Source organism: Ascaphus truei, chromosome 1 (assembly GCF_040206685.1).
Source record: "Ascaphus truei isolate aAscTru1 chromosome 1, aAscTru1.hap1, whole genome shotgun sequence".
In the NCBI taxonomy this organism is placed as follows: Eukaryota; Metazoa; Chordata; class Amphibia; order Anura; family Ascaphidae; genus Ascaphus; species Ascaphus truei.
The window spans coordinates 336,303,170-336,323,261 of record NC_134483.1 but is presented as its reverse complement, the minus strand read 5'-3'; the positions used below and the strand labels follow the sequence as shown (position 1 = coordinate 336,323,261).

The following is a 20,092-nucleotide window of genomic DNA, read 5'->3' as shown; positions in this document are numbered from 1 at the left end:
GCTTTTCAAGATGGCAGAAGATAATTGTGCATTCCATATAATTAATGATTTGACCCTGTGCCAGGGGTTAAGTTAATGTTTTAATGATATACATATACTACTGTAACTAAAATAAAGGGAGCCAAGATGGAAAAACTGTATAATTAGTGTTTAGTAATTAAAAAATCGGACACCATTTGAGGCATCTCGAGTGTTATGTCCCAGAGATTCTTTGGTAGAATGAAATAGCAGCATAGCACAGGCCTGGACTTCACGGCAGACATTACATAAAAATATTTTGATTACAGTTTGTCTTAATTGAGGTGTAACCTAACCCCAAGAAGATTTCTTTGCACCTTCTATTCATTTTAAGAAGGAAAAAAATAGCAGGATCGTTGTGTTCTTGACATTACTCAATTACAGTACATGTATAGACATTTTACTATCAAATTTACAATAGTGAGAAGATGTTTTCTTTTTTTTTCCTTTTCAGTAACACACTTTATACAACAGTAATGAGTGCCGCCTTTCCAGAGAAATACAAAACTCGGATGAGGAACAAAGTGGAACAAATTGGATTCTTCCAACCTTTTCCAAAGCATCACAGTAGTAAGAATTTTATTTGATTATGTAAGTCTACCAAAACCTTTAGCCTATACTGTACATCAAGAAGTTTCCTGTCTACTGAGAACAATTTATTGGTGATTTTCTTTACTTTTTTGCAGGTGGCTAAGGATGAGCTCTAGATGCCATTGGTTGAAGAGCTAGCAATCACTTCTGTGCTGTACAACATCGATATTTCTTATAAAATGTTTTTAAACTCTCAATTAATTTCTGAATTAATCAAATAATGGTTTAAAATGTATCTTACAAAAATCATAGCTATTTGATACGTAATTTTCAACAGAAGGTAGACATCTGAAAACAATCATTTAAAGCAACAACGGCCTTTGTTGGTCCCCTATTTGTTGCTGTGGGGGTTGCTCCGAACAAAGGGGATCTCCAAATGTAAAATTGCAGCAGTCCTACTATGCCGATTACTCGCTTCTGCAAAAATATCATAATGTCTCAAGAGGGCTCATAGGTCACAGTCAGTGATTGTCTCGATAGCAGTTTCTATTTGGTGACCTTTTTAAAGAGGCAGTTCAACTTTATTTTATAAATGAATATATAACACATAATAACAAAAAAATTACTGCACCTGAACTTCTGAATTGGTGATGATCAACCCGGTAATCGATGCCTTATCAGTTCCACTGGGAACGTTGAAATTCCGACAGACGCCCGGGGACCTCTTAGCCAATCAAACTTTAACTTCCTGGAAAAACTATTTTTCCTGTGGTTAGGTTAAATGCCCTTTTAAGCAAATGAAAATTGAGATACAGTTGTGTAAAAAGGAGTGCTCCTGGTACTAAATTGGCAGTAATCCTTCCCTGCTAGATTCCTTTTTAATACTGTATAATTTGTAAAACTAGGTTTCTTTTCTTTATGATAAACCAACAGCAGAGCTCTACATACATGCTATTTGCGTTTGCTTATAAATTGCATCTTTGTGTAGCCCAGTGCCCCTGACTATAGGTTTCCTGGCCCTAACATGTAAGTCCTGGTAAGGTGCAGGCAGTGTTAGGGTTAAATCCCTCACATGGACCAGCATGTGAGTTCCCAAAGTCAGGAGTTCATTTGTTGTGGTTTCCAGGTGCAGCTTGGAAACCGTTGGACCATGTGCCAGGGGGGATGGACTCACTGGATGAATGCTACCCATTTTACCAGAGCCTAAGAGTGGGACCCTCCCATCATATATAACATGGCACCCTTCTAAATTTAGAGAGGTGTTTTTCTGATAGCCTGCTCCTTAGGGAGAACAGGTGCACCAAGTATTCTAAAACTTGCTTTGGAAATTCTGGGGCAATCTCCAGGTAATGCTGCCAACATTTCAGTGAAATTTCTGCAGACAGACTAATGGCCCATTGGATTAAAACAGCGGGGGTCCCAGACAGTCCCATTCAAACTGAATGGGACTGCCTGGGACCCCTGCAGTGTTAATCCGATGGGCCATTAGTTTTTCTGCAGAAAAGTCACTGAAAATGTTGCAGCATTACTGGGGTATTGTTGGTGATTGCCCCAGATTTTCCAAGGCAAGTTTTAGAATACTCGTCGGCGCACCTGTAGGTTGAAGCCCAACAAATGTCAGCTCTACCGTGGGAGATCATCTCCATTTCCCTGGAGCCTACGGCAAATGGAGGCACTGCACTGCTAAGTATTATGTGGGGTATGAACCCCAGAAGCCTGTTCCTGTGTCCCCATGTCTTCAAATCATGTTTTTCTGCTCAGTTTTCGGACAACCTTTGTGAGGATAGTGTCCTTCGTTGTTGTCTTCTTGAGGTAGATAGGTTTTAATATAATTTTAAAAATTGCAATTGAAATAATGTTTCTCTTACTCATGACTGTGTGGTTTAAAACAGTGGTATTAGACCTAGCTTAATGAATAACACAAATTTTGTTATCTATTTGTAAACATTTATTGGAGAAAAACATCAGTTCCATCTCTAGATCAAGAAAAATTATCCAGATAAAGAACTTTTTTGTCATCAAACCTGTATAATATCATAGCCCAGGATAAGATTCACTTGGCTTTGCCAACATTAAAGCAATATTGCGTCTAATTTTAAGTTTGATGATAACCAGTTGCTCAGGAGAAAGGTCTTTTTGGAGGTTAAAAGGGATAAAAAATTAGCTAAAAAAGACCATGCGTCAAGAAAAGATTTCTGCACTTAGCATTTTGTGCATAGAAAGTGATATTGTAGCTTATCGTTTGATGATATCATCGATAAATTTGTTTTCCAAAAATCAAGAAAAAAAATCTTTTTAATTTTAAAATCTGTTTTTGTTGTTTATAATCAAATTAGTTTCTGTCATGAAAGTCTGCCTATATAATTATTCAAATCTTTATTTTTTATATAAAAAGTAAAACAGGACAGGCACTCCTATATGCAAAAAAAGTGAAATTTATTGACTCAAAGTTTTTGTCCCCACTGGGACCTTTCTCAAGAGGGCCTGTCCTGTTTTCCTTTTTTTAAATCTTTTTGGACAGTATGCACCCTGTCATTAGAGACCAGGAACTTTTAACACCTTTAACCGGAAACACTAGCACCAGACGAGACAAAGTTATTGAATAAATAGGGTTTTTTCGGGCAAACCCACAGACATAACAAAAATACACAAAACAGAGGAAATACACACCAACTGGGGGCCTGGGGAAGTCACTAGACTGTTTTCAGGTAGGCTTGCGCTGTCCGCTCTACGTCCTGGTACTACAAGGGGCTATTCTCCGCAATAGCCACCTTGCAGCCCCCGCTGGATAAAGCTCTGATCGATCCGGGAGCCTGTCCGTGCCTCCAGCGCTTGTCTTCCACTGGACGGACTTTGAAAATCCCAACACACGTTTCACCGGTTCAAGCCTGCAGGTTGTCCCCGCAACCAGAACTTGTTCTCCGCTGGCTGGGCTTCCCTGCTGAGCTCTCTGCTATTCCAAGAAGAGCACTTTTGAAAAGCCCGCCACGCACCTCACCAGATCAAGTCTGGAGATAGTCTGGTACTGTGATCGAGCCCTCTCCTTACATAGCCCTCTATCGCTATCCTTAACATGGAGCAAGGAGCGGCGACCAATCAGAGCACGAATCCTACACCATAGGCTCGTCCTGCAGCACCAATCGGGGGGACATTCTTAGGTGCTGACGACCTCCCCGTGATGACGAGGATGCTGACAAGCGGGAAATATGAACTGGCCAATGGGAATCATGCCTACGAGCTCCGTCTCGGCAATGGCTTCCCCTGGCCAGACCCTTACTGCCCGCTGGGTAGGCGCCACAGAGTCTGGATAGAACAAAGGGTCTCACGCACAGAGCCAATCTGGAGAGCTGATCGCTGCCCTTCCCCACTTGCCAGATGGCCCTACACCTAGCCCCTCCCAGTCTCTGCATTTGTTCCACCATCTCTATGCAGGCACCTCAGCTAATTTCATTACCGGTGCTGCCTCAGAGAGAAAAATACACATCATTATATTTGTAAAACTTGGCTCTGAAACTTGGTCCCAGAAATTGGTTTCTACAACTTGGGTTATAGAACTTGGCTCCTACAACTTGGTTTTAGCCAATACATTACATAGGGAACAGACCGGCCTTACTATATATACGCGTACCCGCAAAACATGCTTGTTTAGCGGGGACAATTACAGTTCTTCCAGTAATAAAGTCCAGACTCCTGTTACACATATTTCAGTTCTGTTTACCCCCCAAATATCCCCTATTAGGGTCACAATCCCAAGTTCTGAGATTTCTACCTAGTTCCTACCAAGGGATCAAAACAAAACTTATGTTACCCAGTTTAGGAGCTCACATAGGCGGCCAGAGAAACATGGTTTTAAGGGGTTAGAACACACACAATGGATCTGGCTTCTGCGCGCACATACTCAGCCAGAAACACATGGTTTTAGGCGTAGCTAGCCGGGCTTCACCTTTATTATATGAGGCCAGCTACCCCTAGCATCACCCACCCTCCATTTATATTCTGTGTTATACGCACACACACACACAAAGAATCCCAAAAGGAAGCACTGTGATATTTCAGATGAAAATAAACAGATATGTTCTAAAGATTACAAAATAAATGTAATTAAACACATCTATATTAAAACACACAATAAAAATACATGGAACCAAAAACCTGAACACCTCCCGCTCCTACACACATCAAAAAGGACTAGTAGAGATACCAACATGCAAGGTATGGGTAAGACTAACTGTAATATAGAGAGTATTGGGGACAAAGTACCGAATACAAGCACGACCGGACGGTCATAAAAGCTAGTACTAAATCACAGTGACCTTATAAGCAGAGATATCTATTACAGATATTACCACAAAGTGAATGGATTGTATCCTATTATATATCCTATTATATATCCTATTATATAATAAATAGCCTAGACATGGTCCACATTAGCAGACAGATGGTATCAGATATATGAATAACACAGTGCAATCTTAAAGGCTAGAAACAGTACTACACATAGTAAGTGAAAGAAAAAAAAAGTCCCTGCTTGATAATAGTACTAAATGTACACACGATGAGAGTAACCTGGAAAGGGCAAAAAAAACAACAGTCCTATGTGTATATATATATATATATATAAATATACACCCTTGTAGAAGTTGGCGCAACAGCTGACGAAACGCGTAGGTTACGTCACTGTGTCTACCAGCTGATTGTGGGAGGAGAGCCGAGTAACGTGAGCGGAGTGAGAATTGGCGAGCAGCGGTTTGACTCATACCGGCATTTGAGGGAAAGGCGCCAGCTTATGTGCGGCTGTATTCAACATAGCAGTACAGCAGTGAAGATCTACCTGGTGGAAATATAGGTGAACAATAGTGCTCATGCAAACAATGATAATTTAAAAACCAGTGATATATAGTCCCTGACGAAGAAACCCACTATTTGGAGTTTCGAAACGCATAGGAGGTCTTTTGACATCGCAGGGACACCGCAGCTGTGAAATCCAAGTGGTAACGTCAGAGGAGGAGTTGATCGACCGAACTCTGGTAGCAAGCAGCAAGCAGACTCCGTGCAAAGAAGGGGATCCTCCTTCGTTGACTGGTGCAATTCACCCCACGGCATGCGGTTTACCTGCTGACAAGACACTTATACAAATGCGTATGTCCTAGTCACTTCTGGTGAGTAGGTTTCCATATTTACCAAAGCGGAGCAAGTTTCAAGAATCTTTGTTCTAGTGCAGAGGCACAGAAAGTTTTTTATTGGAATCATTGTGATTCCTAATGTGTTTTTACAAAATGTATTAAATTTCTCTCTTTATTATCCTTGTTGTCCCTGGGTAATGCACTATTGCAGTGTGTCTGCATGTTTTGTCTTTTTTCTTGAGGTAATCCATCCAGAGAAGAACTTTGTCTACAATCTCATCCTTACCCTTGCCTCAGCGCCACAGGAGGTTTTTTTTCTTCCAGTGAAGATCTACCTGCTGCATCAACCTTTGTTTGGAGAAATCTGGCTGTCGTGAGGGGGGTATACAGGACATTGTCTCTAGTGTTACCCGGATCAGCATCACGTGATACTTGCGTCACGGATTTGCAGGCACAGCTGACGGAGGAACGCAGATACCCCTTGGGGTTCATCGCGTTTACACTCACCTTTACCCCCCTCTGCCTTTCCCTTTGAATCCTATATACAGGAAACATCCAACAGCCAGCCACGGCTATTTCTACCTTCACATTTGATTTATATCAGAGTCACTCCACTCCCCATTTGTTGCTTCAGCCACAATCCATGTTGGGTAAATAAGTGCTTCATCTATTTAAAGTGCTACTCCCTCACAGTAGATATGCTGGACATTTTTTGGACACAGTTTTGGACATTTATTTTTCCTCTATTTTTTATCCATTTATATTGTCTTATTGTTATTTATGCTTTTTCTGTATTTGTGTCATTTGTAAATCCAGTAACCAACCTTTATTTGCCTTCATTAAATTTCCCCTTATTTTTAACAGCCACATAGGATTGCGCTTTATTCTCTTTCTCAATTCTTTAGGATAGGCATATCTTTTTAGAGCTGCATTCATATGGCATATTTCCTCCTGACCAGTGCCTGACATTCTTTACACATTATTATTAAATTTTATCACCTATAATTTCACCTAGTGCTACTCCTAGCGCTGATTTGTTTTTTGTTTTATATATATATATATATATATAGCCAGAGAAATCTAGTGACAAAAGACTATACTCCGCTGATGACCAGGCGGAAGATCAAAACACTGGAAAATGAGTCCAGGCAGAATCAGCAAATACCTGAGTGGTAAGTTCAAGAAAGTAACGCAGAGTCCATAGTAACAAAGGTGTGTCCAAGGCAGTCAACTCGATGCGTTTTGGCCCACTGGACTTCTTCCTGGAATGGTGAACATACACTGAACACCTGAGATTTTAAAAGGGTAACCCAATGATGGAAGATCAAGGGGTGCTCCACTACAGAAGACTTATCCATAAATTATAAATCTTCAAGGACCCCAATATAGCAGAGTGGGTTTAGTAAATAGAATGGCCTGTGAGTTACTCATAACCACATGTAAAATTGTTGCTTCATGGTAGCTTACACAGTCCAAGTTAGAGTACTCAACTATAATGGTCGGACATAAAGATATATAATCCTTACCCACTTCTGTAGTCTCTTGGGGTCCACTGTGGTGTGCCAGCCATGGAGGTAATCCAGATACAAGTAGAACAAAAGAGCAAACAGCGCACTGCCAAGGAGTCAGGGGGTGAGAAGATAAAATCCATTTATTTCAGAACATATATGATAAAAAACATCACCCCAGGGGGGGTAACAAACAACCTCCTATGCGTTTCGGACGGGTAGGTCCTTTATCAAGGAGTGTGGAACATAGAGCAACCAGGGCGTCCTATATACCCCTCACTAGATAAGAAAATTTGAATCACCTGAAAAAAATCGGCCCACAACCCATTGCGCATGCGCGTGATGTCACGCGAGGCGCCATCGTCGCCGACCAAACATCCGCAGGTAGACATGCCCCCCCGCTCGCCACGCGCATGCGCACCAACGGGAAGGGCACCCAATAGGTGTACTCCTAATCTAAGATGACATAAAGCCCCTAATTTGGCAATTGTCTAAAGAACTCGGCCCACTCCCCACCGCGCATGCGCGTGATGTCACGCGAGGCGCCACCGTCGCCGGACAAGCATCGACAGGTAGACACACCCCCCGCTCACCACGCGCATGCGCATAAAAGGGAAGGCCACCCGATGGGTGTATTCCTATGTCTAAGTTGACAAAACAATACTCCGCCCCCAAGGCAAGCCCCTACAGGCTACCCATAGGTGTAGAGGTGCCACTCCTCAGCCAATCAAAGATTGGAATTAGTGGGCAACACTCCCCCCTCATCGGCGCCGTTCCTGACGGCCCTGGATGGTCAGGAGTACATAATAGTGTATAATAGCGCTCTTAATATAAACATAACACCCATGCTAATAAATACACATAGGGTATAAAAGCGCAACAACTATAAACACCAGGGGTAGAGAAACCCACTTATTGCTCCATGTCCCACAGAGAAAACATATACAATAAAATACAATATGTGCATCCAAAATCCTTAGCTTTACATAAAAAGATACATAAATTCCAACAAAAGCAATGTGATATCCCTATAGTTTTAAAGCACCTTAGTAACATAATCGAAGAAAAATTCTTCAGATATGTTTGGCAATATGCCATGCCTATGGATATCACATTGCTCAAGAAATATGTGCATCCTTCCTGGAAGATGCAATAGTGAACCCACAATGTTTATCTAAAAAATAAATACATTATTGATTTAGTTTATTCAGTCGATCAGAATAACTACTAATGTTATCTGATAACAAGTAGAACTTTCCGTGGAAAGATAGACATAATCGCTATAATCTAGACAATATAAAGGCTAAGATTCAGTCTCAAGCAGAACCATATATAAACATATTCATTTAGGTCAAAAAATGGCTCAGATTCCACTCAATATTCAGACCGCAGGGGGCTCTAGTTTGTAACATAAATATCCAGTAAGCCTCCCTGCAGTCCAAAAGATTGAGCAAATCGCCTTCTCTCATTCAAAAACACCCTTTCAATGCCTCTCACTGTTAATCCTTTTATCCCTCCTTTATCACAAATTGAAAAATGCTTCAAGACTGGATGTGAACAGTCTTGTTTTTTAATCAACCTTATGTGTTCTAATATCCTAACCTTTAGAGATCTCGTGGTTCTTCCTACATAATTACTTCCACATTTGCACGTTAAAAGATATATAACGTACTGTGTGTCACAATTAATAAAGGTTTTGATCGGAAATGAACACCCAGAAGAAGCACTTTCAAATTGGACTGAGGGTACCATAAATTGGCAAATTTTACATCCTCCACACCTGAAGGACCCTTTTGTAATAAATTTCTTAGTGATGGTAGGTGGCCGTTTTAAGACCTTCGTAGGCCCTAGGCACTTTTATTTCTAGAGGCCTGTGTCCCGATATTTTTACTTATTTTTATGCTAATTTCGATACTAGCGATATTTGGCATCAATACTTGTGTTTCGATATTTAAAGGTATCAATACTTCGAAGGCATTTTAAATTAAAATTTGCTGTTTTCTCTTATTGTGTGATTTTTTTTTGTTTAGGTATTTTTTCAAGTGAAATATTGTAGGCCCTAAAAGGTTCGTAGGCCCTAGGCACTGTGCCTAGTCGGCCTAATGTATAAAGCGGTCCTGCCCGGAGTGATCAGGCGGCAAATGTAAACAGAGTAGAGCAGATGATTTGTGCATGTGTGGGAAATCCCACCAATCAGTGAGCCAGTAGCACATGCAGCTCACAGACATCAGGGGCTGTAGTATAAACAAAGACACACATGATTGCACCACCACACTAAATCATGTAAACTGACCTTTTGAATTCCAGACAATTGGAGCTCAATAAGAAGCCCTTAAGCAGGGGAGCGCAAACTTTTTTCCCTAGGGGACTAATCCATTGGATCTGCTACTCCTGATGCCTCATCATAAAGGAGTGTTGTGAAGAAATGGGCAGCAGGGCGGTTAAAATAAAGGTTAAGCCCAGTCCTGCTCCCCCTTTCATCAGGGTCACTGCCCATGACCCAAAGGTTATTGTAAAGCACTGGAATTGCCTATATATGTATTTCCTAAAGTTATGTAAAAAGTGAAACTTTATTATGTGAAAAGTAGTGGTACTGTGATATGCACTGTATGTTGGTGCTTTAACATATGTGAGGTTGTTCATTCCCTTCTGGATATCCATTTTTCCTACAGTATGCTGGGGGGGAGGGGGGAGATGCTCATGAATGGGCACATAGACCCCTCATCTGGGGATTTTTTCAGGACTTGGGAGGGTGGAAAACAAAAGTCACATAGGGCCTCATGCAGTAAGCGACGAATATGTGAAATCGGCAAGCTTACCGATTAGCCATGTTATTGGCAATTTTCCCTCTCCGTATGCAGTAAGTGCCGAATCCCTTCAAAATCAAGACGAAAACAAATCCGCCCACTCTCACGATGATTTGCCAATCACACACAGGTGTATCGGCGTGCGTGGCGGGGTGGTGTTACGTTCGCCAATCAAAAATCTTGCTGAATCATGCGAAGCCAGCATGTATTGGATAGCGCGCCATATTTAAAGGCAACGTGTACTGTTAATCATTCTCTGTGTTGTTGGGAGTGAGAGAGAGAGAGACGCACAGAGCTGGGCGATTTAATATTTGCATATTGACTGAGAGACTTGTTGTGTATTGCGAAAGCTTTGTCCTTTGTTGTTTTGTTTACATATTTGTCTTGTTTTCTATGTGGAAGTGTTTCGTGTGATTGGCTGTACATTTGTTTTCTGTTTTTTGTGAGTGCTGTAAGTATGCCCGCAAAGCGTGGGAAGAGTGATGCTGGTGTGAGTGGTAGTGCTACTCGTGCGAGTACGCGTCAGAGTGAACGTACTGTTCAGGGGAGTGATGTTGCTAGGAGTGCGAGTGCTGTTGGTGGGAGTGGGAGTGCTGTTGCTGGGAGTGGGAGTGCTGTTGCTGGGAGTGGGAGTGCTGTTGCTGGGAGTGGGAGTGCTGTTGGTGGGAGTGCGAGTGCTGTTGGTGGGAGTGCGAGTGCTGTTGGTGGGAGTGGGAGAGCTGCTGGTGGCTCATTTGCTGATGGGGTGTCTGGTGGTGGCGTGCTTGCTGGTGGCCAGCTTTTGGAGTCTCTTCCATTGGAACAAGGAGAGTCCAGTCAGCAGCAGGCAAGCTCTGAGCCTAAACGTGCTAGGAAGAAACGTGTGGAGCATCCACGTAATCCTCGCTTCAATGACCAGGAAAATACAGCTCTTGTCACTGGGATTCTGGAGCACTATGACAGTCTCTATGGACATTTAGTAGGTAAGTGTACATTTCCATTTAATCTTCAAATACATGTGATCCTAGGTCATGTGAGTTTTGTTAATATGCAAATATGGGTCCAGAATATCTTTCTATGTTAATTATTGTGGAAACACAGCTTTTTATCATGCGTTACAAGGACAACAAAACTCAGGCGTTCAATTTGCGATAACTGCATACAATATTAAAGCAAGCTTGCTTACATGTCTAGGTTTAGTAGTGAATGCTCATGTGCTTCACATATTACACCTAAAACAGCATGTTTGCTATCTCTTGGAACAGCTAGCAGTGTAGGAAACTGGTGCTTCTATTATTATGAATTAACGTCTTATATTTTGTTTGTATTTCAAGCGCGGACAAGTTCATCAAGCAAAAAAGAAATGTGGGACACAATAATAATTGGTGTCAATGCGTGTGGGAATCGTGTCAGGGACAAGGTGAATTGTCGCAAAAGATTTGACGATATTAGGGCAAAATTAAAAAAGAAAATACAAGACCAACGCGTGCATGCTTCTGGCACTGGAGGTGGCCTGCCACCACAACGTCTGATCTTAACTCCATTGGAGGAGCTGCTTCGGGGAAAATTACTTCCCGTCGTCGTGGAGGGTTTGGCCGGTGACAGGGACATCGGAATCTATCCCTCAAAATTTCCACCAGGTGAGAAATCTTACTGTACTAGGCGTGTCGTTGCTTACAGTTATTTTACACATTTCCGCTGCTTTTTATACTGTCTTCACAATATAAGCATACCTACATCTATATATGTATATGTCTGTTTCTCTCTCTCTCTATATATATATATATATATATATATCTCAAAATAGACATATATGTTGTAGTCCTACTAAAAGCAGTAACTAATATACCACGTGCCATTGCATGGTCATTTACATGTGAATTCCCAAAATGCATTGCTGCAGTGGAAGCAATTGATGGTGGGCGAAGATGGGGAACAACAGGGTAGCACACATGTGTAACACATGCTAATGAGAAATGATTACTAGCTACTGGTACAGAACATAAATATGTATAATATTAATGTGTATATTATTTATTTTACTCCTACAAACACGACATTACTGCCTATTCTAATCATGCATCGAATATATTGCATGCAACGGCCTACAAACATCACTTGCACTAACAAATGTCTAGTTGTTTATGAAAAGGTCCATTTTTGCTTTATGTCATATACAGACAGCATAATGAGGCACACGTAGCATATGTTATGTCATTGTGTTCATAACTTGCACACTTCAGACGACTATTTAGCTCCTCTACCATTGTGTTAAAGCAGCTGCAATGAATATGTCATCACAGCATACACGTCAACAGAGGTGGTGGGGTTCAGCACACACCCAAATTACAGGGTCATCTTACGGTCAACTTAGTTCACACCATTTTCACCTGTTTGAAGTAATTGAAAGGTCTGGCTGATTAGGGTTTTTGGGGAAGGGAATACCGTTCTTACAACCTGACTAGCAAAACTGAAGGTAATCACACTCATTTGAAAGCTTAACTCTAGGTACTAAATCCCCCAACAAGTCATTAGTTATGAAACCGTACGTCACACATATGTTCACTCATATCTATAGTTGAACTGATATCAACAACACATTATCACACACTGCATGTGTTGTGTTGTTGAGTGGTAGCCACATTCAGGCGTGCCACAGCTTCTATTAATGTACCACACATATCCTCTACCAAAAACGGATATTTTTGCAATATGACCACCTTCATGATAACCATTGTGAATGTTCATCTCATGATAGTTATGTACATTATTATACTGATATGACTACACAACATATGATTTGTATGTACAAATTTAATCTATTTATCCTAACGCATTACTGCAGAAACATAGTATGTTGTATGTTAGGGAACTCAAAAGTTCTAAGTACACAGACATGTACATTGTTATTACAACTATTCATGTTCACTTTCACACTCACATTTTCAGTTAAGGAACTGATGCTGTTAGTTACTCATAAATACAGAACATACAATAACTGTTTTTCAATATTTACACATGTAAATGTACAACTGATGTTATTGTTATATATAGTTGCCCCTGGAGGACATGTGTCACCTGAGACGGAACAAGTGTCTTCACCTGGGTCATGCAGCTCAACACACCTAGAAGGTGAGTGTATGAGGTGGTGCCCATATAATATGTGCACTTCTATATGTTATGTTGTCATGTTCATTATTTGTTTTGCACATGTTCTTTAAATAGGATTACTTAGTGTCAGTGAAAATGAAGTTTTCATGTATTGTTTTGTGATGTTAAGTATCATGTAGGAGTTGTGAGTTTAGAGCAACTTTTCATTCATTATTATTTCATACTGAGTCCAAACATTATTCGTAAGTCAAGGTAGTTTTTAATGTGATGTTATAAAACGTATGGAAACATGTTAGGTGTTACTTATCACACAGTATAATTACATAGTAAAACAGCAGAGATTAACATGCCATTTCATAATGTGTACATTTATTTTTAGCACATGATGATGATGATGATGATGATGATGATGCCGCCATAGACACAGAAATGCAATCAAGTGACCATGAAGAGGTTCACATTGAAACAGTTACACAGCCAAATCGTCCATCAAGTAACACATACGATGCAATAGTAGCTTCTGAGGGAAAAATTGTTGAAGCTGAAAATCGTCGCCATTCAGATCTGATGACAGTGCACGAAAGGATGATATCACTGCAGGAAGAAACGATATCACAATTGTCACATCTCCACAGAGTCTTCATTGAAGTGCCTAAACAATTGCAAAAAATAAACACGTCATTAGAAGCATTAGTTGTTCAGCAAACCCAAGCTAATTACTTGAGAATGACTACAGTACCAAATTTCAACTTTAACACATCACAGGAAGGATCTTTACATGGTGGTAATTTTTCACCCCATGCATCTGATGTTCATTCCCCAGGTCGGGATGTTACCGGTAAAGTAGCAAAAAGTTCTGTGCATGTTCCTGACAACATCCTACCGCTGCCATCTGTAGAAATTCTGGAGCTGACACCTACAAAGGAGGCGGCAAAAACAAAAATGCACAAGCAGTTACTATTGACCAGTTTTTGGACACAAACCAAAAAACCCAAACATGAAACGGACCAACCATCAGTTGTGCACTGTGTACCAACTTGCTCACATGTGTCAGTGGGCACAAGCCCTTTCCGTGATTAGTCACTGCCCACAAGCCCTGCCCGTGAACAGTCACTGGCCACAAGCCCTGCCCGTGAACAGTCACTGGCCACAAGCCCTGCCCATGAACAGTCACTGGCCACAAGCCCTGCCCGTGAACAGTCACTGGCCACAAGCCCTGCCCATGAACAGTCACTGGCCACAAGCCCTGCCCATGAACAGTCACTGGCCACAAGCCCTGCCCGTGAACAGTCACTGGCCACAAGCCCTGCCCATGAACAGTCACTGGCCACAAGCCCTGCCCGTGAAGTGCCACAGGCCACTCAAAGTGGCTCTGTTGTGACTAAAGTTGTAGCTAAACGAAAAAGAAAAATCCAATAGACAACAAGCAGGCCTGTGACTCGCTCTCAAAAGGAAAAAAAATAATAAATGTTATAATTAAGTAAATATGTCTTTGGCCTTGTTTTGTTGACTTCAGATTATCTAATGAATATTGTATGTATGCTGAAGACCTGTTGTTTCCAAACATTCAAGTATGTCATTGTACACGTGAAGTTTTGGAAATGTTAACAGTCCTAATGAATGGTGTTATTAATATTTATGTATTAATCATCTGCTCAGTAATGGTCCACCAGGACCCAGTTGCTATGTTTAGAGAAGCTGCCATTTACTTACCTGCAAAACATTTTATTTGGGTGTGTTACTTGATGTAATCATTGCATGTAAATATTATTCACATGCAATTAAAAACACACATCTATTTAACTGCTAACATCTTTCTTGTCCGTGTACAGCAGGATTAAGTGTTAAATATTACTTACCTTCACCTTGCTTGAACATTCTAATGTTGTCCTTTAATCATTTATGAGTTCTGTTTTCAATAACATATCTGTGAATGTTTAGTAATATATATGTAGTATGTATGGATATATGTACACACACACAGTGTGTGTGTATATATATATATATAAATATAAATATATATATATATATATATATTATTTGTACTATCTAAACTGGTATACATGTATTTTCACAAAACATACACTTAATGCTTCCTTGTGAAAACACAGTATTGTAATAATACAGGCCTACTGTTTGTGAAATATACTTACTGTGAGCCTATAACAGTATGGGCCTTAAACAATTATTAATCACTTAATTCACTCATGTTTATCACCATTTAAATAGGTTTCATACAAGGCCTACTTACTGCCATCAATATGATCTGTGTAGAACTGGATTACATAGATATATTATTGGTTGTAACACTACAGGCCTTCTAAATTAAAAAAAGGCGTTGTTTGATGGTAAATCACAATTGCTCACAAGCCAATGCAAAAGGCCATACAACATTGTAAGCCTCTATTATTTAAACCTTTAAATAAATCACACCAATATTAAAATCCCTCTTTACATATAAGCCATTAAATATTGTAATATACACATACATTAAAGTTTGGTTTTACACACATATACATATGTATATTGTAATATATATATATATATATATATATATATATATATATATATATATATATATATATATATATATATATATATACATATACACACTTACTTAAACTCTGATGCAGTCAGGGAGTTAACCAGACTGAAAAATAGACACTGAAATGTATGGAGAAAAAAAAGATAAAAACATTTGCAGGTGTGTGTGTATTTCATTATATGGCTGTGTAAGCACTATTTTCATAAAGCGGACAATGTTTCTTTCCTCAACCCACATTGTTTTTTTAATTAAAATTGTACAGTTGTTTTGAGAAAGTAGATAAAAGTAGCTTAATGTGGCATTCACACTGAAATGCCTATCAGAAACCACAAATGTGAACCAATTATTTGTAAAACTCCAATTGGTGGTTGAAAACAGGAGTAAAAGAAGAAACATTTTCTGACCTTGAATGGAAAGACACTAAATAGATAACATTCTAATAGTTTCAGCATTCTGAGCAGAGAACATTGAAGTACAGTCACATTTTCTGTTAAGCTGCAATGGCTGACGATATCATTCAAAACAGCCATCCACACAAAGGCTATAAAATGATGATAGCGGAGGCGATCGTCTCAACTGCGGAACAGAAAGCCAAAGTGGGCCAAATCTATGATTTGATTAGAACAAAGTATCCTTATTACCAAGAACCTGGGCGGGCGCGAAATTTTAAATCCTCTGTAAGATTCACTTTATCAACTAATGAATGTTTTGAACGTGTGGAGGATAACCTACAAGAAAGGTATGGTTTTTGGCAGATTGCTAAGGAAAATAAAATCACCGTGGAACACGGCACATATATTGTGCTAAATAGCATATTTCTTCCTAATAACAATAGCAATGGATCCGCTACTACTGTTCCGTGTGAATCGATACCTGCTACAATATCTGCACCCTCCATTCCTGAAACACACATTCTACAAGGACATAACTACTATGATTTTTTACCAAGCCTTTCTGCTGCAAACGCATTCGAATGGGTAACCAAAGAAATGAACCTACCTCCGGACCAATTGTTTGAAGAAGGCAGTGGCGATTCCTATGAGCGCCTCATGGAGGAGATGTGTGTCATACAGGACAGGTCATTCAGCCTTTGGGTCAACCATGGATGCAAATGCATTGGTTTTCTGGAGCGACCAGTTGCAGGCAGATGAAGTGTTACTTCTACAAGAATGGTAAATATAACAATCGTTATGCCTTGACTCAGCGTTAAAAGTTTTTTTTTTTTTGTAACCACCATTTTTACTTTAAATGCGTGGATACAGCGTAACATTGCAGACTGCATAACATGTAGCGATCACAAACACATTGTTTCCTATTACAATATAGTACAACCAGAAAGATTAGTACACATTGCTCACGGAATAAATATACGTACTTTCCCATCCCTTTAAACATATTAGCAACATGTTACCATAACTGTAACACACACCTGTTTTTTTATCATGCAACATCTAAAAAAAAACCCGGTCGACCACGTATGACGTGGGACCCTTGTCATGTGCCAAGGCGTCCTTAAAAAGGATTACGGATGTAAGTCCCGCCCCCAAGCGACGTGCGCGCGTCAAAGCCTATTGGCTGTGTTGTTTTGTTATAGTTACGGTAACTGCACTGTGTCATGCGTGCTCGTCTGTGTTTGTGGGCGTGCACTGGGTGTTAGCCGAATGTTAATTGAGTGGGAGGAGTGTTTGCGTGCGCTTCACGCTGGCTTAACATGACGTCACACGTATTGCATATGCACATTGTGTTATTGGCCGGGCTTTCTGTCCACACACGTCTGTTTAAAAAGAATACAGATGTAGTCGTTTAGAACGAATATAGTTTCTCCTTCATTGTATTAGAAAGAAATATTTTATGGTTAATGGTATTTACAACATGTATTGAACGCACAACGTGCGCATTGTTTTGCGCATGCGCTAACACTTAGTCGACCCAAGCGTGAAGTGCGTGCGCACAGTAAGATGTGCGCGCACATTTTTAAGTATACACCCAACGTTAACTTCATATACATAGTTATGCGTGCTACTAATTTTACAAACGAATACATAATGATGTATAGTTGTACTTCTAACATATAACTGAGTGACGTGTGTATCTACACAATCATATAGAGATGTGTAACGCGTTGTCACAGATACATATATAGTAAGGTGCCATCTTTGACCATCATGTGTTTGCTGTATTTCAGAGATGTCGGGCAAGATACAATCGGATCAATGTATGATTTCAGAAGAGTCTAACTTTATATGAGATGATTGTGAGGAGGAGCCACCGACTACTATACTACATATGGAACTAATTTTATATTGCTTGCAGCGCTTATTAACAAACAATTAAAAATGTGATACCCTTATGCCTATATTGCATAAGCACTTAATTAACATAATGATGTTGCAAAAGAGTGCAGCTAGAAATTTTCTTGAGTGTTCTCTAATTACTACTAACATTTTATGGCATGGTGTGTTTTATATATAACAACCATTCCCACTCTGCTAACACATTTGTGTATTCTATTGTGTAATGGAACGTATGACTGTCGAAACTATGTAATAATAATAATAATAATAATAATAGCATGTTCTTGTATAGCGCTACTAGTTGTACGCAGCGCTTTACAGAGACATTTTGCAGGCTGAGGTCCCTGCCCCGTGGAGCTTACAATCTATTTTTTGGCGCCTGAGGCACAGGGAGATAAAGTGACTTGCCCAAGGTCACAAGGAGCCGACATCGGGAATTGAACCAGTCTCCCCTGCTTCAAACTCTCTGTGCCAGTCTGTGTCTTTACTCACTGAGCCACTCCTTCTCCCAATGTTGGACACTTACAACCAACTAGCCATTTATTGTTAAAAATTTCTTGTTACATGGGTATGTTGATGAAATGGTTTGGGACTGTAGCAAATAATGTTATTGGCAAGATGTTGTGGTCCCCTACAATGCATGATGTTATGAATATTACATCAACATCATGTAATGAAGTACGTTTATGTGTATATTTCATGTACCAAACTAAGTATTGTTTACTGTGTTCATTAAACTTTCTAAACATAAATAGTACAGTCAATATGATGATATAACCTACCATAATAAACCTGCTGTTATCATTTGTCGGTGTTATACATGGATCATAAACAAATTGATACAGACACAAACAGTTGTCTTAAAAAGTGTGCCTATGCTAATGTGCATGTGATTGACGTTTATATTTTGAGAATACTTCTTCATTATCATCATGATAATGGTGAAGTGACGTCAATGACATTCCAAATATATTAAGAACATTGTGATTGTGGGTAATTATTAATGCAAAATTACAGTTACATTTTTGACACAATTGTGGTTTTTATTACAGTTTGACACTTGTTACATGTAGGTCACATCAACACACATGTGTGACTTATACATACACATGTGACAATGTTTAATTAATGTTGACAAATAATTTATAGCATTAATAATCACCTACATTGCTAAATATAAGATGCACATGCATTGCTGTGGTTACAGGCATTCATGCATGGAGTGTTATGATCAGTCAATTGCATCCGTGATTAATGAGCTCCCGTAAGTAAAAAAATATCTACAGTTATCCCCTTCTCTCCAAACACCTGTATATTACATTAATGGCAATTATAAGGGAACATACATTACATGTGATGAAATGGGAGTAATCATTTTATAATACAATGCACATTAAACCTCATTAGTAGCTAAATGCATGTACATGATACAGAAAGTACATGTATGTAACATTTATCGTTTACCAATATGTTGGATTTTTACTTCAAATACTTATACGAATATTGAGGTAGGCACATCTTATGACAGATGTCAGCAAATATACATACCATGATCAGTCATACTGGAGATATACCTATAATGCAATGGAACAATATATAAATTGCAAACATTGACATGCCATCTTCAGTACCGTAAGCAACACAGCAAAGTGTGTATTTGGTGTTAAATGTGCAACACCATGTATATTGTATCACATTCTAAATGTAAACACATCATATGGATGTACATGTTACACTGCAACAATAACATTGTATGTACGCATAATGCAAGAATTCATGACTATGGCCATACTATGTGTATTGTGTTTGCATAAGGAACAACACAATGCTTAAATATTACTGATTTGTTACAACAGTTGTATTCACATACACACAACTAAATTAAAATGGAAGAGGGATTATATAACCTGTGCAACAATAACATACCGGTGCCACATCCCTTTGTGCACACAGCAGAGAAAAGAAAGGTGTGCAACCCATATTCATCTGTGTCCTATCAGAAGGTTATGTAAAAAACAATTAGTGTTAATATTACATAATTAATATATAAAAGTAGTACTATGAAAATATATGTTTTTACTTACAAGAAAAAAAGGAATTTATGATATTCTGGCGTGTCTGGCCACCACTGGCTGTTTGTTCATTTTCAGCAGCTACATGGGTGGGATGCTCCTCT

General features: G+C 39.5%; 1 protein-coding gene across 1 annotated transcript in view; it reads left to right on the top strand.

Moving 5' to 3' along the window:
- Positions 1–806, top strand: part of LOC142498980 (N-acylethanolamine-hydrolyzing acid amidase-like) — a 102,625-nt gene extending 101,819 nt beyond the window's left edge. The window contains exons 10-11 of the mRNA XM_075607693.1: positions 473–609; positions 705–806. Coding sequence (XP_075463808.1) covers positions 473–605 — 133 coding nt within the window. The 3' untranslated portion in view covers positions 606–609; positions 705–806. The remainder of the gene's footprint in view (positions 1–472; positions 610–704) is intronic.
- Positions 807–20,092: the final 19,286 nt, after the last annotated feature.